The 22,818-nt window shown below is 51.2% G+C and overlaps 1 protein-coding gene across 1 annotated transcript; it reads left to right on the forward strand.

Moving 5' to 3' along the window:
- Positions 1 to 436: 436 nt before the first annotated feature.
- On the forward strand, positions 437 to 5,794 carry LOC149350672 (uncharacterized). The gene is made up of 3 exons (XM_089575556.1): positions 437 to 1,459; positions 1,541 to 3,027; positions 4,942 to 5,794. Exons 1-3 carry the CDS (start codon positions 1,274 to 1,276, stop codon positions 5,792 to 5,794), a joined length of 2,526 nt encoding a protein of 841 aa, XP_089431682.1. The 5' UTR covers positions 437 to 1,273.
- Positions 5,795 to 22,818: the final 17,024 nt, after the last annotated feature.

A 22,818-nucleotide genomic window follows, 5' to 3' on the forward strand; every position in this document is an offset into this window, starting at 1 on the left:
GTTGCTAAATAAAAGTTTTCCCCCACCAACACTTGAAAAAAGAAAAAGGAATGGACAGATGTCGGGAAATAACTATTTAGCAGGACAACGGTTTCTTTTCATGCGTTCTTTAATCACTGTGTTTAATTCGATGATGAATTTGTATGGCTCATGGGCAACTGTGGCCAAAGAGCGCCATGGAATAAGTTTTTTTCTTTTTACTCAAGGGGGGGTCAAAGACCCATTTCCCAACCATTTCACCCTAAAGAAGCCGAGCATGTTACGTTTCGCCTCCTTCGTGAGAAAAAAATCGGCGTGGTAGCAGCGGAATGCCGATGAGTCGAGAAAGGCATGCGGGGTAAACGCCTGAATTAGCCACGGAAGCGGCGACGGTCATCCACCCCGCATCTGGCCAGCCAGCTCTGCAGTACAGAAAGAAGTTAGCTGCCGCGTTCCACAGTACTAGACATTCCAAGGGGCACATCAAGTTGACAGCAGCAACCGTCTTCCAGGGAGAAGTGGTCAACGACCGTTTCCCCTACCCCGAGCACGTGCGACCACATGAAAGGCGCAGGAATGCTGTTCGAGAGCATTCCAGAATCTGCGCGACGCAGAGTGCATCCTTCTCTCCCAACACGTGACGGGGACGTGTTCCCTATTGAGTGTGTGTGTGTGTGGGTGCCACAGTGAACTTTCAGGACCCTCCTTTCCCGACAAGCCCGCCCCCATCTAGGGAGCCCAGGGACAAGGAAGGATATAAAACTCGGCGCCTTGGACGGCCGAGTAGCTCCTGACCATCTGAGCTCATCGTCTTGTAGCTTTGCTCCTTGTTTTGAGACTCTCTTACTGAGACGTTCTCCCAGTTGCTGTTTGTATATATGTAAATTCCCTTGTATAAAGTTCTTCTTCTTGTCTTTCCCTTAAACCTCGTCTCCGACCTTCCTCAACCCCTCTCCGGCACGACCATGCTACCTGATCTTTAATAACTGGTTGCCAGCGGTGGAATCGAGTCAACGGACGCCAGCGGAGAGACGTGATCAACGGTTTGCTGAGCAGCAGTTCGGCGAGTCGGGAGCAGTGCAACAGCCCTGTGTGATGACTGGTTGCCTGCAGCGGAACGACTGCGCTGGGTTCTTGGCTGCGAGGTTTGGTGAGTGCGGGACTTTCCTCTACTAAGTTTTGCCAGGCTTTTGTTAAGTGTCAGAAACAGAGCTGGTAATTGGGATTGTCGTTGCTGCCGGGTTAGTGCGGCAAGACAATAGGGGCAGTAGAGAAAGCAGCACTCGGAGCGGCCATGGATCTGAAATCGTTACGCAAACCGAAGTTACTGGAACTTGCAAGAGAGTTGGGTCTGGATGTCTCAGACAAACTCAGAAAACCAGAGCTGCTGAAGGCTATTCTTGCGTTGGAGGCTGAAGATGACGAGCTCGCGGAATGCCTTGAGACCATTGAGGAAAGGGAAATGGCAAAGAAAAAGGAGGTCGAACTTGAGAGTGAAATGGCAAAGAAAAAGGAGGAGGAATTTAAGAGGGAAAAGGAACGTCAAGAACAAAGAGAACAGGAGGAACTTGAACGTAAACAAAAACAAGAGAAAGAGGAACGGGAGCGTCAACACGCTTTGGAAATGAAGCGTCTCGAAATAGAGATGGAACGCGCTCGTAGTGGAGGTCAGGCACACGGTGCAGGAGAGCGGGTATTGTACAAAATGACTGACTTGATGCGGTCGTTTAAGACTGGAGAGGACATTGGTTTGTTCCTTGTTCACTTCGAGCGAACGTGCGAGCAGCAGGGGTTTTCTCGAGAAACATGGTCACGGCGCTTGCTCACTTTGTTGCCCGCTGAGGCGGCCGACGTAATCGCTCGCCTGAAGAAAGAGGAGGCAGAGGATTTTGATCATGTGAAGTCGAGTCTGCTAAAAAAGTACAGGCTGTCAGCGGAAGCGTTCCGTCGGAACTTTCGCGAAACTGAGAAAGACAAAAATGAGTCGTATCCGGATTTCGCCTACAAACTTATGTCAAACATGCAGGAATGGCTCAAAGAGGAGAGGGCCTTTGGTAATCACGAGAAGGTTCTGCAGTGTTTCGGGCTGGAACAGTTTTATAGACGGTTACCGGAGAACGTTCGGTACTGGGTCTTGGACAGGCCAGACGTCAGTACGGTGGCGAGAGCCGCCGAGCTAGCAGAGGAGTTTGTGACTCGTCGGGCTCGCGGAGCTAAGGACGGTCAAAAGAGTGAATTCGGCTCGAAGTTCGAGAGGCCGAAGTTCACGCCCATTAGAATAAAGGAGGGCAAACGTGGTGCGGACCAGAGTGAAAACGGTCCGTCCGAGCGCAAAGAGACGGCGGAAGCCGAACGCAGAAAGAGGTTCGAGGCAAGGCAGCCGCGCGCGTGTTATACTTGCCAGAAGCCGGGACACTTTTCGGCGCAGTGTCCCGAAGCGAAAACAAAGCTCGTGCTTTTGTCAGTATGCAGTGGCGACGAGAACATGAAGCTTCTCGAGCCGTACATACGAGACCTCGTTGTGAACGGGAAAGAGTGCCGAGTTCTTCGGGATTCTGCGGCGACGATGGATGTGGTTCACCCCTCGTACGTAGAACCCGATATGTTCACGGGCGAGTGCGCGTGGATCAAACAAGCCGTAGAAGCACACAGCGTGTGTTTGCCCGTAGCAAAAGTGCGTATTGAAGGACCTTTCGGCGCACTTGAGACAGAGGCCGCGGTGTCATCTATGCTCCCCCCTCAGTACCCGTACCTATTCTCAAACAGGTCCGATCAACTCTTGCGCGAAAAGGGACTTTTGTTTGGTGAGGCTAGTGTTCAGGCCTTAACTAGATCGAGAGCTCTGGAGCTAGCTGCAAAGGCGGTAGTTGCGGAGGCGACGCTGCCGAACAGTGGAAAAGGGTCGGAGATACAGCACACTGAGATTGAGAGCATATCTGCACTGTGTAGAAAGGAGCCTGAAACGTTGAAGGCATCGGATGTGCCAGAGAGAATGCCGGACACCGAAAAATTAGAGGAACTACCTGCAGACCTGCTCATCGCGCCTACGTCAGAGGGACTTAATAGGTTACTAGAAGTCCGAAGTTGTGATCTGATTGCAGAGCAAAAAAAGGACCGCAGCCTAGAGAATATCCGCTGTAATGTGAAAGAAGGGATCGCCCAGAAAAATATCCGTTTTGTAGAAAGAAGGGGGATCCTGTACCGCAAGTATCTCGACCGCAGGGGAGTTGAGTTCGATCAGCTCGTCGTGCCTCAGCGCTATCGTCAGGATTTGTTGCGCATGTCTCATGGAGGTTCGTGGTCCGGGCACCTAGGAGTTAAAAAGACTAAGGACCGTCTTTTGCAAGAATATTATTGGCCGGGGTGTTTTCGTGACGCAGAACTGTTCGTAAGGACATGTGACACCTGTCAGCGTGTGGGCAAACCTGGGGACAAAGCGCGAGCGCCGTTGAAGTTGGTGCCTATCATTACGGAGCCCTTTAGACGACTCGTTATTGACACAGTAGGACCACTGCCGGTAACGACCTCAGGCTACAAACACATTTTGACTGTGATCTGCCCAGCAACAAAGTTCCCCGAGGCCGTACCGCTTAAAGAACTCAGCTCGGTTGAGATTGTTAATGCACTACTGTCCATATTCGCGCGGGTTGGTTTTCCTGCGGAAATCCAGTCAGACCAGGGCACGGTGTTTACAAGCGCTTTGACCACGGCCTTTCTAAAAAGGTGTGGAATAAAGCTTTTACATAGCTCCGTGTACCATCCACAATCGAACTCCGTTGAGAAGCTCCACTCCGTCATGAAGCGGGTATTGAGAGCGTTGTGTTTTGAAAAGAAAACAGACTGGGAGCTATGCTTGCCTGCAGCGATGTTTGCATTGAGAACCGCGCCCCATGAGGCTACGGGGTTTTCGCCAGCTGAGCTTGTGTATGGTCGCACGCTGCGGTCTCCGCTGCGCATGCTTCGAGAATCGTGGGAAGGCCAGGGCGACGACCCAGTCGTGGTGGAGTACGTGCTGGGGCTACTCGAACGTTTAAAAAGGGCACAGGAGTTGTCAGGTGAAGCACTGAGAAAAGCCCAGCAGAGGGCCAAAGTTTATTATGATCGGACAGCAAGGGCCCGTCGTAATGATTTTACGGACGACGTAATGATTTTACGGACATCGCTGAAAAACAGGCTCGAGGTGCAGTGGGAGGGTCCGGCACGGATTGTGCAAAAACTGTCGGACGTTAACTACGTAGTGAACCTACCAGGAAAACGTAAAGTACAGCAGGTTTACCACTGTAATCTGCTCAAACCATATAGACAACGGGAAGCAGTGGTGTGTATGATGGTAAACGCTCCCGAAGAGCTTCCGGTCGAGCTTCCGGGATTGTGTTCAGTGACGAACAGGGAAGGCACTGAACAAGTAATTAGTGACTTGGTATTGAAAGCACCGCTGTCGCCTGAGCGGAAAACCGAGCTGCACGAGCTCTTGCAGGAGTTTCGAGGTCAGTTCTCTGATAGGCCAGGTAGGACTTCCGTGCTTACTCATGACATAGAACTTAACTCGGCAGAGCCGGTACGGTCCAAGGCGTACCGGGTGCCGCCGCGCCAGCGCGATATTATGGAAGCTGAGGTAAAGAAAATGCTTGAGCTGGATGTTATTGAGGCTTGTGAGAGTGATTATACCTCCCCTTTGATTTTAGTGGAGGTACCGGGCAAGGACCCTCGTCCTTGCGTCGATTACCGCAAGCTTAATTCCATCACTAAGGATCAAATTTATCCGATTCCGAACATCGAGGAGCGCATCGAGAAAGTTAGTAACGCTCAGTTTATCTCCACACTAGACCTAGTCAGGGGTTACTGGCAGGTTCCCCTTACAGAGCAGGCTAGTAGATATGCGGCGTTCATTTCACCAATGGGAACATTCCGTCCTAAAGTTTTGAGTTTTGGTTTAAAGAATGCGCCGTACTGCTTTTCTAGCCTCATGGACAAAGTGTTGCGGGGACAGGAAGAGTTCGCTTTGCCGTATTTAGACGATGTAGCAATATTTTCCGCATCGTGGCCTGAGCATAAGGCACACTTGCGGGCAGTTTTAACCCGCCTGCGCGACGCGAGCTTGACGGTCAAGGCTCCTAAGTGCCAGTTGGCACAGGCCGAGGTTGTTTACCTCGGTCACGTGATTGGCCAGGGCCGTCGCCGCCCTTCGGAACTAAAGGTAGCCGCGATACGAGACTTCCCGCAGCCGCGCACAAAGACTGATATCCGGTCTTTCTTGGGTGTCGCCGGCTACTATCAGAGGTACATCCCCAGGTATTCTGATATCGCGAGTCCCTTGACGGATGCTCTCAGGAAAACAGAGCCACAAACAGTCGCCTGGGACAAAAAAATGGAAACAGCCTTTAGCACCCTAAAGAGCGCTCTAACGAGTCAGCCTGTGCTACGATCGCCCGACTACTCTAAAGGTTTCGTGGTTCAGTGCGATGCTAGTGAGCGGGGCATGGGCGTTGTGTTGTGCCAGAAGGAAAATGGAGAAGAGGAGCACCCTGTCCTGTATGCTAGTCGTAAGCTGACCAGCCGTGAGCAGGCGTACAGCGCCACCGAGAAAGAATGCGCGTGTCTCGTATGGGCCGTTCAGAAATTGTCGTGCTACCTTGCCGGCTCGAGGTTTATCATAGAGACGGATCATTGCCCTCTCCAATGGCTGCAGATAACCTCTTCCAAAAATGGCCGCCTCCTGCGCTGGAGCCTCGTATTGCAACAATATTCTTTTGAGGTGCGTTACAAAAAGGGGAGTCTCAACGGTAACGCCGATGGCTTGAGTCGAAGTCCCTAGCGCAAGAATCAGCCTCGAAGTTGCTGCTTACTGGTGTTTTTTTTCCTGATATAGGCTTTTGAACATATCGTTTTTTTGCTTTTTTGTTTCAAAGTGAGACGGGTTTTGCAGTGTAATGTTCGGATTTGTGGACACTGAGTGCTGCTGGACTACTCCCAGGGATTAAAGGATTAAATGACTGAATAAGAGGGAAAGAGGCTGGCATTGCTTAGTGTGGATTGTGTCGTGCTTGCTGACTGACCGGTTGGGTTTTCGGCGTAGTTCTAACGCTAGCAGGGAACCGGTCATTTTGAAGTCACGTTGCAGTGCCCTTTGTGAACCTGAACGTGCGAAGGAAGCCTTCGAGGTGCGCTGGGCTCAAGAGGCAACGAGAGATGACCGACTCCAGTTAAAAGCAGCCTCGAGCGACATCCCTCCAGACAGCGGATGCAGTCCCCTGTCCATCGGGATCTCCTTCTCCCGGCGGGGCAGTCTGTTACGTTTCGCCTCCTTCGTGAGAAAAAAATCGGCGTGGTAGCAGCGGAATGCCGATGAGTCGAGAAAGGCATGCGGGGTAAACGCCTGAATTAGCCACGGAAGCGGCGACGGTCATCCACCCCGCATCTGGCCAGCCAGCTCTGCAGTACAGAAAGAAGTTAGCTGCCGCGTTCCACAGTACTAGACATTCCAAGGGGCACATCAAGTTGACAGCAGCAACCGTCTTCCAGGGAGAAGTGGTCAACGACCGTTTCCCCTACCCCGAGCACGTGCGACCACATGAAAGGCGCAGGAATGCTGTTCGAGAGCATTCCAGAATCTGCGCGACGCAGAGTGCATCCTTCTCTCCCAACACGTGACGGGGACGTGTTCCCTATTGAGTGTGTGTGTGTGTGGGTGCCACAGTGAACTTTCAGGACCCTCCTTTCCCGACAAGCCCGCCCCCATCTAGGGAGCCCAGGGACAAGGAAGGATATAAAACTCGGCGCCTTGGACGGCCGAGTAGCTCCTGACCATCTGAGCTCATCGTCTTGTAGCTTTGCTCCTTGTTTTGAGACTCTCTTACTGAGACGTTCTCCCAGTTGCTGTTTGTATATATGTAAATTCCCTTGTATAAAGTTCTTCTTCTTGTCTTTCCCTTAAACCTCGTCTCCGACCTTCCTCAACCCCTCTCCGGCACGACCATGCTACCTGATCTTTAATAAGCACCAGACAGGGGAAAGCTTGTACCCTTTGTATCATCGCTGGGCACATCGCGGCTCTGGGGATCGAACCCCGCGCCCCCCCACATGCGAGGCGGTTGCTTAAACGATTAGGCCAACGTTGCGGTATGCACGTAATTTGAATATCAGGCGATAACTTTATGGCTTCTCTCGTTTTTCCAGGAATAGGAAAGTTTGAAAGGGCGCAAGGGAGGGGGAATGGTGCACATCACGATGGCCACTTCGTGGGGAAAAACATCGTAGGAGCTTAACTTGGGCTATCGTTTCGGTAGGATATCATGCAGTTACCAAGGGGAGGTTTTCCACGGCCAATTATCGATATTAAACAAAACGTAAATCCAAAGAAATTAACAAAATTCAAGGACCAAAATTGGCGACACTCGTACATCGAATGGCAGGCAGCACGTGCGTGAAATTCACACGGGCGCCCCATCTTTGGCGCCGCAACGCTGCCACATTTGGGCGAATGGCTCGTGCAAAATTCGTACGCGGCGATCGGGAGAAGAGCGAGCCGCATCGGACGCGATGAGAGCGGCGCGTGCTGTCAGCGAAACCGACTCGACAACACGAACAGCACGCTCGCCCGAAAAAAGTTTCTGACAAGCGAAGCACTTTCTGGGGGGAGAAAATTGCTTCGTCCAGCCGATCGTAGCAGTAAATCTGCCCAGTCGCGTAGCTCCTCTTCTCTCGCCGCAAGTTCTTATCAGCAGTGCGGGGCCTAATATGCGCGAAAGCACCGCCTTTTTTACTTTTCATCGCTGTTTCCGCAACTGCGCTCGTAAACAGCGCGTTCAGGTTTCGCTCCTCTGTAAGGCGCGTGGCACTTTACAAAAAACGAGAGAAAAAGAAGAAGCGGCGAGCTTCCCGCGCCCACGCCGCCCCTGCGCTATTCACGCTCCCCCCTTCCGCCTGCGCACCCACTTTAGCGCGTTCTTATCCGCGCCTGACTAGAACTACTCTCCTGCCTAGCAGGAGTGAGACGCGGCCGCCGCTCGTTCGTTCGCGTTCTTGACCCCATGCTATCTTTGCTTTTTACGCGATTCACAACACGGCCGTTAACGTTCGGAAGCGTGCCGTGCCTGTCAAGTGTGCTTGGTTCGCGCAGCATAACCGGAGTAGGCAGTGGCGGAACCCAGGTGAGGGCGAGTCGGTCCGCGCGGGTAGCGGACGCGTGTACAGTGTCCCATCGTGTTGGCTGGCAGCACTGCCGAACACGCGCTGACCGAAGGCCCGCACTGTGCGAGTGAATAGAAAAACACCGCTCAGCCGCACTCTCTGCAGAGAAGCTTGAAAGGATGCTCCGCGGCGCCATCTCACCGAAAGGCTGGCGCCTCTACCAAAGGCGCTGATCCGGTATACGCACTATAGGCGGTCTTTAGAGTGGCAAGTGTAGGTGTGCAGCTGCTGGGCGAGATGACGCAAGACCGCTGTCGTAGTTTTATCAACGGCGTATGTACCATATCCGTCTATGGCCAGGCGAGAATAAGTTTGGACATGTTGGTAATTCATACATGTACTTGAAAAGACACCACAGCGCACAAATGAAGAGGACCGAGACGACAGAAAAGACAAGGACAAGCGCTCATGTCTATGGTTTCTTTCTAAAGTATGCCACGCCTCGGTCAGACCCCGAACAAAGATAGTCCGAAATGGCGCCAATAAAGCCAACAGGCGCCAATAATCTCAACTGACGGCGCGGAGCATTCGAGTTTGGTACTTGCGTACCCTACACACAGGACATGATTCTCATCATGCGACCACTGCGCATTTTAGAATCACGTGAAGCACATGAATGTAGACGCACAGTCAACGGAACAGTCGTGCTGAGTGCAAGCGCGGTTCACGTTGCGTGAAAGTCTTTTGCACTGCAATCTCAGACTTACACCGTCGACATTACCAGGGAACGATTTTTTTACCGACCGATTCTTCGCTCGCGTCCCTCTGGGATTCTTTTCATGTTTGTTTTCTATTCACTTTTGTCGTCCATCGAGTGGCGGATGATTAAAGGGAGCTACGCTTTCCGTTGCCCTTCAGCGCCAGAATCTGCGCGACTCACGTGCCACCGCGGGCGCGTCGAGTCGTTGGCTCTTTCAGCGTTCCAATGGTTCCTACCAGCCGAGCGCGACATTCGTTCTTTCACGCCGCGTAAACAACACAAAGCCGTCCCCAACGCGTGCTCGCTCTGCCTACGCGCTGAAAAGCAGGACCTCTGCCTCTGCTCCCATTTCCTCCTTTGGCACGTCGCCCACCCGCCGCCGCTCCAAAGCCGCCAGCAGCCCGCGGCCTCACGCAACCAGCGACTGTTTTCACGGCTGTGCCACTGGGCGCTTTCTGGCCATTTTTATCCTTTCCCTCGTTTTACTTTTTTTCTATCCCTCTCAATGCTGAGTCCCTCGTCTCTCCCTGCCTCCGGCAAACACTGGCTGTGCAGCGAGGTGAAACAGGCCACGTCTGCGGAGTGTGCGATACAAGTATCGGGGCTCTCTCGGACAAGCAAGGCCGCGTGCCAGCGCGCGCCACCCAAACTTGGCCCAAGTCCCGCTCCCGCTTCATATTGCAGCGCGGCGCTACTATGCGGCCGCTTCTGCGGTGATCGAGGTGGGGAAGAGGGGTAAAGGTGCGGACTCGGCCGCTCTACTCGACGCATCTTCACGTGCCGCCAAGGTCGCATTCACTGGCGCACAATAGGACGGCCATTACGGAGACGCGCGACGAATTTTCTTGTTTCCGGAGAGAAAGTTCGGTGCAGCGGGCGAACGCATAGAGCCCTTGCGTCACCATGGCGACCAGCGAGAGCACTCGACGTCGGGAAAGCGTCGCGCGCCGCGCAGCTAGCGTAATCTCTCGAGGCGCCCGCGAGGTGCGCGCGCAGCGTGGTGAGAAACTGAAAGAATGAAAACAACAAAGCGGGCGATAAGGGCACCAGAGTGGCCCGGAGAAAAACATCGCGCACAAAACAACGTGCCACGCTGGCGCTTAGCGCACTATCGGCGGCGCCGCGCGCTTTGACAGCGTGCCAGCGGCGACGGCCGTGCGTCGCTTGTTAGAAGCGGCTGCGTCTCGCGCAGTTGGGCTGCCAAAGGGACGACGACGACGTCTTCTTCCCCCCTGTAGCGCAACGAGCGTCGCGCGCAGCACGCAGCAGCCGAGCTCGCGAAGCCTTGAACGCGCGACGACAGCGGCGTCCTCTCACGCGTGCGCGGTTTCTGGACGCCCCCCCGTGCGAGAAACGGCGCAGCCCGGTGTCGCTAGCCCGGGCTGGTTCTAACCCGCACGCTGAAAAAACGCGGCTCAACAGGCGGCGACCGCCACTCAAAGACCACAGGCGCCCGCGGTAAGCGACGCCACGGCGGCGTTTTTCGCGATCTATCCAGATAACAGCCGAGCGCGCGCTCGCAAATACGGCAGTCGCGTTTGTGCCAGCTTCGCGCATAGCGAGCCGGATATCGATGCAACGTGCCTGGTGTGCACGGCCGCAAAATATACACGCAGCTGCGCATCGCCTGGGGAAAGGTGCATGTCTTAGCGCCCTGAAAAAGAGGAAAGAAAAACCCAGCCTTATGCAGTCGCTCGTAATAGTAAAGAGAGGCAGGCACACGGTATACACCCGTACACAGCCTTGTCGGAGACGCACGGTCCGCGTTGTCGCAGGTATCACGCAGTGCCTCGGGAGGGGGCTTGCCGTTTCGGTTTTCCCTTTCGCTCGCCTGACCTCGGCTTCTCACGGCATTGCGTGCCCGCATCGGTGAGCAGCTATAGACGCTGGTTTTGTAAGCGGCGATATCCTGGCTGGGGCGCAGGCCTTGGTGCTTCCAGTCGAGCACGCGTGCGTGTTTGTTTTCGTGACCCGTGCGCGTTTCTCATACCGCCCAGCCCTTGACTGGACGGAAGCGTGCCCCCTCTCCGCTGAGATCGTTGCGAGGGATCTCTTGCCTTCCCCGGCAAGACCGCGTATGACGAAGAAATAAAGCGATGCTCGATAGGCGTCGCGAACGGAAGGTCAGCGGCTCGCGCGGCGGCCTTCCCTGCTGTTTTATAACGATAAATGGTAATACGCGAGGCACGCTAAGTAGGGCGGCGTTGAGGACCGATCTGACCGCCGACTGCGCCTGAATGTCTAAGTATATACGGCATGACTTTGTCAGAAGTGCCACTGGCTCGCTAATCGAATCTAAGACCTCATTATCCAAGGAAGAACGACCGTGACGTCAGCGCGTCCCAAGAGGAAGACGAAGCGGTATAGAGCGCAAGCGGTTCAGACGACCGGCTCAGAGAAGAGTGGGTCGAGAGATCTCCTGCCGCACGTGGCGCGAGGCTGAGAGAGCTGATCCCCTCCTCCTGGAGGCAGATATAAAAAGCGACTCTCACGGTGAGATTTTAGGTCGCACCGTGGCCCACTTAGGGGGTATCAGTGGTACCGAGGCTGCGGAGACAGACAATGCAAGACGGTGGGGTGCTCCTCCCTGAGTTGAATCGGCCTCGGAATTGGGAGCCCGGATATGTCTTGGAGTCGAGCCATGCGCCACGGCCTAGGACACCTTCCACTCGCTTCAAGCTAGATGATGAGGTGTCGCTCGACACACACACACACACACACACACACACACACACACACACACACACACACACACACACACACACACACACACACACACACACACACACACACACACACACACACACACACACACGCACGCACGCACGCGCGCGCGCGCACACACACACACACACGCACGCACGCACGCGCGCGCGCACACACACACGTGTTGGCTAGCACAAGCAGAATTTCACAAAAGAAAGATAAATTCAGCAGAGTGCCTATTACAGGTCACGGTGGCAGGCCGCCAGTGGCTCGCGCCGACTCGCGTGCCAGTCGGACTAGCTTGTGCTGTGTGTCCGGCTCTGTACTGGTCAGGGCAGCCTCCCACTGCTCGCATGACTGTTTGGTCACCGCTAAGTCTTTAGTTTTGTGAATTCGCACAATTCCAAGATATATGAAAAGCGCGGGACAAGCACCACACCAGGGGCAAAGTGCGGGATATTGGGTTGGGCTAAACTTATTCCAAAGGAATAGGTTAGGATCGGTGTTTGTGTTAGCCTCCAATCAATAGCTTTTGAAGTGTATAGTTCTTTCTGCGGTGGGGGGAAGACGTTTCTTTCCAATATTATGTTTTCGAGGTGGTAATCGAGGTAGTGATGGGTGAGGTAGAGAGAGAGAGAGAGTAAACTTTATTGTTGCGAAAACAACACTACGCCTAGTTTCGCCTCTTCAGCGTGGCCGCACTTTCGCCGTGGCGGCGACTCCACGAATGACCTTGAGCCGTCGCCTAGCAACCGCAGCAGCTGCCGCCGCCGCGCTTCGCCAGACGGCGCCGCCGTCGCTTGCTTCGCCAGTTGTGCGTTATCGCTACCAGAGTGCCTAGCCGCACTGAACGAGAATTGGTAGTCATGACTGGTGACTGGTGACAACATCTGCAGATACAAACTATGCCATCAATGCAGTAGAAGCCAAGACACTCTACTTTACCGACCATCGAAGCGTATTCAGTGGTGTAAATAAAGTTGTAACCACTGCTTAACTATGTGTCTTCGTGTATAAACAATACAGCTTAGCCGAAACGCCTAAGCGCCTAACCACAAGCGAATCCTAAACGTCGCCAGGCAGCCGTTGCTTTCACAACACAACCAGGTTTAACCAGAGCTAAACCACTACCATTTTTTGAATCTCAAGAGGAAGGCTCCCTTCTGGCGCAGGCAGGCTACTGTCGCTTGGTGGCTTTGATCTCTTGGATCTCAGCGATCTCGTCAGCTCTGTCTGTGAACAACTTTTGTTGCTACAGGTCTGATATACGCAGTGCGGTCTCCCACTGCTCCTCTGTAGTTGGTCCTTCGTGACCTGGTGTCCGTGTTATTCTGTGGTGGTGGTGAATATTTCCTAGTATGTTGAGTGTTTTGTTGGGGAGCCTGCCGGTGGTGGTGTATGTGCGCTGAGGCTCCTGCTTGATCTTGGATCTTGATCGCCAGGGCTTCCGCCATAGTTTCTGTAGTGAGGGGCCTTCTGCGTATACCGAGGCCTGTAGGATCGGTTGAAGGGTGTGGTTCAATACCGCCACCGTGAAACGGTCTCGTGTGGGGTAGGCGCCGATGTCTGCGTAAGTAGCGTCCTGTGCCAATTTCTCAAGGGCCTTTGCCTTGAATTGTTCTCTGCCTTTGTGTAGTTCACGGTGCATGTGTTTGGCGAATGGATCCACCGATATGCAGCGTCTTATTGGTGTTGGTGTATACAAGTCTTCGATGGGGCATTTAAGACTTGTGCGACTCCTAGCCTGAGCAGTATGATCCTTCCAACTGGGGTTGAGTCTTTGTTTTTGCGAGGTTAATAGGGCTTCCTTGAGTTCATCGAGGGTGTTGTGTATACGCCAAGGGCCAAGAGTTTTTCAGTACAGGTGGAAATCGGAAGTCCTGAGGTCGTCTTGTATGCTCGTTTTATGACGGGGGTCGGTTTTATTGGTTTCTGATTATTTTGGGAAGGGTGTACAACCCCCGTCAAAAGTATACGGCCCAAGGGGTTTGCTTGGGAAGCCTGCTACATGCCTCGTTATGCACCCTCAGCGACCGTAACCTCTCGAATGAGGAATGGCATCGCGTCCTCAATCCTGCCAAACTTTGGACTGCTAGATATAGTAGGGAGCCCCGCTAAACTCCTTAGAATCAAACCCCTTGGGCTGTACATACATGCGACCCTGCTGATGTCCAGCGCTTGGATTGGCCTTAGGGTGTACTCTTCTGCCCTCATTCCGTTCGTGTACTTCGTGATCCTGTGAATCATTCTAGAGACTTGATTAACAGTGGTTTTAAGTGTGTTGGTGGTGTGATCCGAGTGTAGGCTGCTTTGAAGCCACAATCCTAGGATCCTGATTTGCCTCACCATTGATTTTAATATTTTTCAAGAAGAGATTGACCGGCCCTGGCGGTTGATAAGCCTCTCCGTGAATTTTAACCACTTCAGTCTTGTCCAGGGAGAATCTCAGACCGCTTTCCGCCGCTAAGGTTTCCACCTCCTTGATGGCCGTTTGGAGGTCTTCCTCCTTTTTTTTTCCCTGAAAGCCCTTGGTAGCCCACAGAGTTATATCTTCAGCGTAGACTGTGTGGCCTATATGCTGGTTCGCTGTAGTTTTCTGGTCAGCCCAAGCATCGCTACGTTGAAAAGCAGGAGTGATATAATCACTCCCTGGTACGTGCCTTTGGCATCGGCAATGTTTGCGAGCGGACAGTGCCTATACCAGTCGTGGCTATCCTGTTCGAGAGGAAGGCCTTAATATAATCGAAAATTCTCTGTCCTCAGTTGACGCCGTTCCTTTCGTACTGCTTGGTGGGAGATGTCAAAAGCCCCTTTAAGATCCAGGGCCAGGGTGACGTGTTCTCCCCAACTTGGGATGGTGTTGCCTTCCTCCTTTGTTGTAAGGACCCAAGCAGCACAAATTGATTGGTCCAACAGTGGCAAAAGAGTGGCGGAAATTGGCATGAATATTGGTCCTACACTGGCATTTGAGCAATCCGAGACTTTTTCCAACAATGGCCCTTCATTCATGCCAAGATTGTGCCTATACTCAGCCAGTCTAGCTGCCAGCATTGACCCAAAATTCAGCCAGTCTATCCACAAATGGCCAACGTTCGTGCCAAGACTATGCCCATGTTCAGCCAATCTATTAATTATGGCCCCACATTCGTGCCAATACTATGCCCATATTCAGCCAATCTCAGGCCAATAGTATGCCCACATTCAGTCGATCTGTCAATAATGGCCCGAAATTCGCGCCAATAGTATGCCCACATTCCGCCAGTATCAATAATAGCCCCAGGTTTGCTCCGACTTGTGCCCACTTTTCCACCCTTGATCTAACTTTTATAGGCGGCATATCAATTGCAAGGCCAGTGGGAAATTGTACGCGATCGGGGGTCCCACCTAGTTTTGTACCACACCTCTTGCTGGCCAGCAACAATGCAGACATATACCGCTTGTTTTCCACCAGCCGGAGCTTGTATGTGTAACATTTTACATATGAGCAGTCAGCAGACATACAAAAAAGAAATAACGGATTCAAAGAACAAAATTTATTGCATCCATGGTGCCAGTACATCGTGAAATGCCTTGTGCCGGAGCCGCTGAATCGATGAGTCATATCGGCACTAATCGTTGCACTCCTCTTGTAAGAGAACTTTTGCAGTGCCTTGAAACAAATTCCTCGCCAAGCTCTTGTACGATGACCTGGCTGTACATCGCAGCTGCAAAGAGGTGCATGACGTGATCATGAGTGTAAGTACAACCATCGCAGAAAAAAGACAAGAAATAAAATAACACATTGATCTTAGTGGCGCGCAGTGTGCGAGAAGGTACTCGCAACATATGTTGAAAGTATAATTTCTAAATGACTCTTAATATAAATCCCCACACTAATAGCAAAATGTTGAATTGAATTTAACAATTTTTTCCCACCGTATTGCTAATTTCTAATCCCAATTTGCCGTGTCACACCCTCAAATGCATATTAAAAGTCACAAAAAGAGATAAATATAGTGTTTAATACAAATCAATCTATTTTTATATTTCCTATCAAAATTATATGTCTATTGCGAGCTGGTTGTTTGCCTTTTTGTTCCAGCAAAGTATGGCACAGGTGGTAGCAGCTCCTCCCTATTGAACAGCTGTGAGCAATTTTTTTTTCGCTATGAAATATAATATTCCTTGCAAAGACGGCTTGCACAGTTTTGCGAAATGCGCTGAACGCAGGAGACCGAATACACTTTTTTTAAAGTAAGCAGATTATCGATGCCGCTTGGCATGCATGTAACGGGGCAGACGGAAATCTTACTTGAAAACCACACGAAATCACTCTTCCGTTAGTCCATGGGTGATTAATTCCGAGACAACATGGATAAAGTTCGCTGGGACCAGGAATTCCGCTTTTTCTCGTACGCCTGCAACTGGCCAAGACAAGGGCACCCGGCACGGGAATATTACACGCGGCCAGAAAACTGCTGCAGTGAAATAATAAGCGCTTCTGGTACTCATCTTGCACAAACGATAGACGACCAATGTCGTAATGAACGCAACATGAGTCGGGTCACACGACACTCCGCCACGGTGATTGAAGAGATAGTCAACGTTCGGTAAATCCATTTTTTCAAAGCTGAAAAATAAAGTTCTCACCATTCTGTGCATGCCTTTGCGCTAGACATTTCGCTGTGAAAGTTGCCATTCAGAAGTTGGCGCCAGTGCTTTGTCGCTTTCTCGTTTCCTGCCGGAGAAAAAAAAAGGTCGGCGCTGATTCAAAGCGGCAATTACGCCAAGAACCATATTCATTTCCGAACACATTTCAATATAAAAGTATGGTGGTACTCACAAATAGAATCTTGCAGGCCAGGCTACTGAATTCCGTCATAATTGTCAAATCGTATCGGGTACGGATTCTCGACAACGAACGGCGTCAGCTTGAGCGCGCATGCTTCGTCGGCACGCTGGTTGTGTGGCTTTTCGCCGCCTTGCTAGCTACAGGCGATACTCGTTGGGCGAGTGTTCGGAAAAGGAGGAGACCACGATGGGACAGGTTTCTGATATTTTTCGGAGAATTTGCTGCAGCAAGAGAAACGGCAGCTGGAAAAGGGGTAGAAGAAAATCTAGGGAGGGTGGATGAGCGGCGTTGCGCTTAGTTGGGCGCGAGGGGAAAACAGGTTAGAGAAGGTCAGTGTACCTAAAATCACAAAGGAAAAAAAAAACTCCTAGCTTGGTGAGGGCCAGCGCTCTTCCAACAAAGAGGCTCGGCCCGGCAAAAGGCGGCTGTATGGGACTTCAAAAAGGGGGTGGACGGGGGGGGGGGGTTAAATGAGTGAAAGAATTCCGGAATGTCCGGAGGGTGCGCCATAGGCGTTGAGCACGTGAAAAGCGGCAAGGAAACGACAATGCGGAGATGTTGGAAGTGGAAACGTGGAGCTTGGGCATGAATTTCGTCAAAACGGCTCCAAACATTAGCGTAATCTCTGCGGTCGTGTGCCTCTTTGGTTGAAGCTGAGATAAACGTGTTACTATGAAAATACCGGAAATATAAAACAATAAATAAAATTAGCGGGAACAATGCGTGTTCTTTGAGTGTTTCATATATGATACTTGTGGCGGACAAAGTAGGATGACATACGTCCAAGCAACACCATTCATCAATATAATCCAATGATTCGCTTCTAGAGCGACGAATACCCTACATTTTATACACACCAGTGTAGGCAGGTCGGTCTAAGCCGTCATGCGGCCCACCCGTGCGTGTCTGCGCTAGCTCGAAATGACGCGGCGCGCTAATCAGCCATGCACCTGTTATGGCTCATTGGTATTAAGGATACGCGCAAAGAAAAGGCAAAAAAAACTAGTGGAAATGCGACAGGGAAAAAGTTCCGATCTTTAATTTGATAAACGTGATAATTTAAAGCAAAAACGTATGCTAGAGCCGTCGTTATAGAATACCCAAAAAGCACAGCAGAATAACAAAACAATTTGCGACATTAAAAAAACCTAGCCACCTTAGCTTCGCGGCTTCAGGAAGCAGAGCCGTTTGTTCCCTTTTTATTTTTTTTAATTTAACATACATCTACATTTTCTTTCTCGTCTGCTGCTTCTTCACGCAGTAAATGCGCGGCAAGTTGTTCACGTCAACTGTATATTTGCGATAAAACCAAAATCCCGTTTTACTCACATCGTTTCTTCTCTCAAAATGCGCCACGCAATAATTTGTGACCTAGTGGAAAAAGCGATTTATTTGTTTTTTTCTAGGGTGAGAATCCTGTGGGTGAGGCATTGTATTCCGGATTGTGTAATACGATTCAGCGTTTCGTGCAGCATAAACTTATTAGTTAAGTAGAGCCTATATCTTGAGACACGAATTTGAACCGGCAACCTATAATCGGGGGCTGTGGTATGCGAGGTATGCGAGAGATATGCGAGGCAGTACGTTAATTAGTGCGTTATTATACCATTCCTCGAAACGAAATTTCATTTTCTTGATTGTGGCACCTCTTTCTCTCTTTCTTTTTTTTGCATACCATAATTACAAAAGACGCCGCTTTTCAAAATTCGTATACCTTCGTGAATGAATCTGACCTCTGCTCACTTTCGCGCAATCAATTACATCGCGCTTTTTATTGTAATTTCGCGTCAGAGTTCGACGCTAGCGCTGTTGTTGGTCATAAAAAATAAATAAATAAACAAGTCTGAGTATTAAAAAAAACGGTGAGAAATAACCACATATAATCACAGGGACATCCTTTGGTGTGTCGTGGAGCGGCACTGCCAATACAGGGAAAACAGCGGACAAGTAGGGCCATCATAGCGGGTGTAATGAGGCGGCACTGCCAATATGGGGACGACAGCAGAAATTTAGGGCCATCGTTGGAGGTGCAACTAAGTGGCATTGCCAATATGGGGAAAATATCGGACAAGTAGGGCCATCGTTGGAGGTGTAACTAAGCGGCATTGCCAATATGGGGAAAACATCGGACAAGTAGGGCCAATGTTGGAAATGGCACATTGTGGCAGTGCCAATATGGGGACAATGAAGGCAACATTGGTCCTGTATAGGGCCACACATAGCCAACAGACTCCCAATATTGGGCCAACGGTTTGTGCTGCCTGGGGAAGAAGTCTTGTGTGGACAGGCCTCTTCGAGAACCCACCATTATGTACGGGAAGAGGTTATTGCTTCCATGAAGTTTTGTATACCGGTCTGTATGATTCGTTCATATAGTTTCCATAGGCCTCACGCGAGGGAGAGTGGGTGCGGGGCCTCTAGGGTGGACGGTTTTCCCGATTTGGGAATGGCGATAATTTCAGCATGCTTCCATTATTTCGGTACCTGTTCGTTTTGCCCTCAGTTCATTTACGAATTTGGTTAAGACCTCAGTGTGGTCCTGGCTTAGGTTTCTGATTATAGAGTTTATAATTTTATCTACTCCAAGGGCTGTATTACGTTGGGACGCTCGAGCTGCAGCGTAGACTTCTGCCACTGTTATGGGAGCGTCCAGAATTCCGGTTTGGCTGGCCTGTATAGGAGAGGGTAGTCAGAGGTATCGGGTCTCCGATATATTTCTTTTTAAGGCCTCCGTGAGTTCTTGGTCCAAGGCCGGGAAGTTGTGTGCTAACGGCTTGAAAGGTTCTATTTGTAACGGGTCTTGCCTTGTTTGAGTTTGCAATGCATCCTATAGGATTGTCAAATTTTGAGACGCACTTAGGCTGCCCTTGAGCGATCTGCAGAATTTGGCCCATTTTTGCTACGTGAATTGGTTAGCGTGCTCTTGAGCTTACTCAGAGATGGCCGCGATGCGTTTTCAAATTTTCTGTTCAATCTTTCTTCCATCTTCCAGGCCACGGCGGGCTTCACAGAGGTGGAGGAGGTGTCTTTTTACGTCTGCTGTTGTACATATGCGTTGTATGGTTTGTATTGTATTCTCATGTGCGTCCTTGATCTGCTGGGTCCATTGAGTGATGTTATTCCGGCTTCGTACGGAGGGAGTTTTATGAAGTCTTCCTAATTAGTAATTTCAATTAGTCGTAGTGTTTTCCGTACCTTGGAAGTGGCTACGGATTGGCTAAGAATCTTATGGTCACTGGCTATACAAGGTGTTTTACCTAAGACTTTACACAATTTTAAAAAATAGTCTTTTTATTTAAAATAGCGCTATATGCTTTTAGAATTTCGAAAACGCAGTTACCCTTCGCCCTGTGGCTCTACAAAGTTTGGCTTTTTTGACTAGTTACATTACTTGAAAGGTTGCTTTGCCTGCATGCTTTTCGAAAGCGCATGTATTTTGGCACGATGTCGCCAAATTTTGTTGAACGACAGCGCCGAGGATAATCGCTTTTTTGAAATTCTACAAACTGATATGGCTATTACCAACGGCCGGCTTCAAATCTCTAATTGCAACTAGGCCCTGTTGCGAGGCTCAATGTAGCGTATCCCACCGCTGCCACCAGTTGTTGGGACGCAAGGTAGCAGATCCCACCGCTGCCACCAGTTGTTGGGACGCAAGGTAGCAGATCCCACCGCTGCCACCAGTTGTTACGGCTCGAGGTAGCGTGGCCAGTAGTTGTTGTACCAAGGGGGCTCGTACAGGATGAGGAACTGGTCTGAACTTCCGAGTTGGTTAGATTACAAAAACAAGCAGATTTAATGGCAAGAAACTGAGACACTTATTTACATAAATTTACAAAAAGAAGAGCAAGGAATCAAAAGTTAAGAGTTCATAGCGTCGAGCGTCTGGATGAGCCTGTTAACCAAGGCTCAGAGCCACTGGATGAACCTATTACAGAAGGTCCAGAGCCACTGGATGGACCTATTACCGAAGGTCCAGAGCGTTCGTGCCCACTTTGGTCGCAGGTTATATAGCCCAAGACTCCGCCCCTGCACCAGGCGACATTCCATCGCGACACAAAAGATCGGCACCAGCACCGCCATCGAAGACCTGTTGAGCCTCCTCACTAGGCGGTAACTCATCGTGGCACAAAAGATCGGCACCACACGTCACTGCCAACTAAGACACCTGCTTAGAGCCCGCACGTGGGAACTGGCGAGTCCGCATTCCTAAGTCCGCAGTCCGCATTCCTATAGCATTGTGTCGTGTTGACGTCACAGCCGCAGCTGCGCAGGCTTCCTCTGATTCGTTCCGGGTTTTTTTTCTCAAGACGAGGGACACCCTTTCTTCTCCTGTCGTCGGTTGCTTCTCGAAGGGGAGGTCGTTTTCGCCGAGCCGAGTGTGGGAAGAGCCTCGTCGGCCACTTCCCAGAAAGTCACCCTTTTTCGTGAGGTCATCGTGGGGTCAAGTTGAAGTCAAACGACCCGTCAAAATTGCCGCTACGTTGAATCTCCCTTTGTTTCATCTCGGGTCTCAAGATGGGTCGTAACAGCTACCTCCCCCGCCAGACGAGTCTCGGCGAGTAGCAGTCATCGCTGCTGCACGAAGAGACGACTTGCAGAAGCATGCCAGAAGTATGCCAGAAGCCCTCTGCCGCTCGCAACGTGGTCTTCTATTACGCCGGCCAAATTCTTTGAGGCGTCTCTGAAACTTCAACCACATGCGCAAGCAAGCACTCAACTTCCCTCCGAGCAAACCAGTTCCAAAAGAGGGTGCTATAATCCGGTCAGTATAGCCATTGTGAATAGCTCACACTGAAAACTCCCAGGACCCACGCAAGCCGAGAAAAACCGAACCTGCTACTGTACACCTTCACTTTACAAAATCTGCACGAAAAAACTATTAGTAGCAATTTTGGTTCATGGAGAGCATTCCGTACTGCTTAAAAAGAACAGCTAAGAAGTCCGCGTCCCTTCCTGCATGTACTTAAAAAAAGTAAACAGCTCCAAAAGCTGGATAACTGAGTGAAAATCACAAACTTTACAAAGACCACTCAGCATTACCACTAAAAACTGGAAACACGTTTGCCTTCACCCCTGTCTCGTTTTTTTCAGTGAGTCAATGCACAAAAAAAAGAGGCAAACACTTATTCCCCGAATTGGACAACCTTTAGCCGCGCCCTGCGCGGTCGTGGTCGGATGGCCGGTCTACAAGCAGGTGCTTCAAGAAAACTGCGAAGTTGATTGGTTCCGCCTCCGCTCGACCTACTGCGGAAAGGGTGCGTCCTCCATTTCTTTGTCCCTGGCTGCCACGACTCCCTCCGCCTCACGCGCTCTCTGTGGCGACCTTTTGTGTGGTTGTCGAGCCCTATTCTTCGTAACGCGTAGCATGCGTCACGTGTCCAACGACCACGCCGTCTGTCCCTCTTTTGGCCCGCAAGGGCAGTCACCTGGGCTTTCATCGGGCCTATCCGCCTGCGGAAAAATTTCACTGATTTTCCTTTTCGGTCATTAGCTTTCGTGGTGCCGTCCCTTGTTGATCTGCCGGCCCTTGCATCAGCATGAACACCTGCCCTGGCACTTCTCAATCGCTTGTCGCGTTCGCGATGTTTGTTCAATGGACAATGGTGCCTTCGGCCTGCAAGGGCAGTCACCTTGGCTTTCCTCGGGCCCAGCCGCCTTCGGGAAAATGACACTGTTGGTTTTCCCTTTTCTTTCACAGTTCTGGCGGTGCTGTCCCGAGTTAATTTGCCGGCCCTCGCATCAGCATTAACACCTGCCCTAGCATTCCTCATTCGCTTGTCGCGTTCGCGGTTTTTCCTGCGCCGCGACGCTACTTGCGGTTTACTACTCACAGTGCCAGGCGGCGGCTCAACTGTTGAATCGTCCACTCCTGTGTTTCCATCTGAGCACCAAAGCTCATTTTCCTGCTGCCTTTCTTTCGGAGCAGCATCAAACCCATTTCGGGTTACAGAATCAATCGCGTTTCTGTGGCACCTTCCGGCGAGCGTTGGGCTCTTGCCTGGCGCTTCACTGTTGCCGTCAGGCAATTCCCGTTCACTCTTTGTGCCCCTTAGTACCGCCTCAACTTCCTGACTGCTAGCGCTCGCCAGCTGCACCAGCGGTGTCCCTTCTCTGGCTTTGTCATTGCGTTCACACCGAACCTCGCTGCATTCTTTCTGGCGCGGGACATCTGTCTTATCTGCCAACGCGCTATCTGCCTCAGGGCTAACAGTACGCGCGTCACACCTTTCTTTTTCCTCGCAAAGGTTTCGCTCTTCCTGTTCTTTCTCCACGCGGAGGCTTTTCTGCGGAATAGTTTTACACTTCTCGCCTGCCTCCTTGTTGAGAAGAGGTACTACTTGCTGGGGACAACTGCCCGACCTCTCGCTCAACTCTTTTAAGTTACGGAGCTCAATCGCCCGCTGCAGAA

This window comes from Amblyomma mixtum, chromosome 3, assembly GCF_055824585.1.
Source record: "Amblyomma mixtum isolate Tamu chromosome 3, ASM5582458v1, whole genome shotgun sequence".
Classification (NCBI taxonomy): Eukaryota; Metazoa; Arthropoda; class Arachnida; order Ixodida; family Ixodidae; genus Amblyomma; species Amblyomma mixtum.

Bases quoted from the DNA above. Each gene is read 5' to 3' on its own strand.
- LOC149350672 (XM_089575556.1), top strand. From the start codon at position 1,274: ATGGATCTGAAATCGTTACGCAAACCGAAGTTACTGGAACTTGCAAGA. The intron at 1,460-1,540 runs GTCGAACTTGAG...CAAAGAGAACAG, and splicing joins AAATGGCAAAGAAAAAGGAG to GAGGAACTTGAACGTAAACA. The intron at 3,028-4,941 runs GTCAGAGGGACT...CTGCTTTTCTAG, and splicing joins GACCTGCTCATCGCGCCTAC to CCTCATGGACAAAGTGTTGC.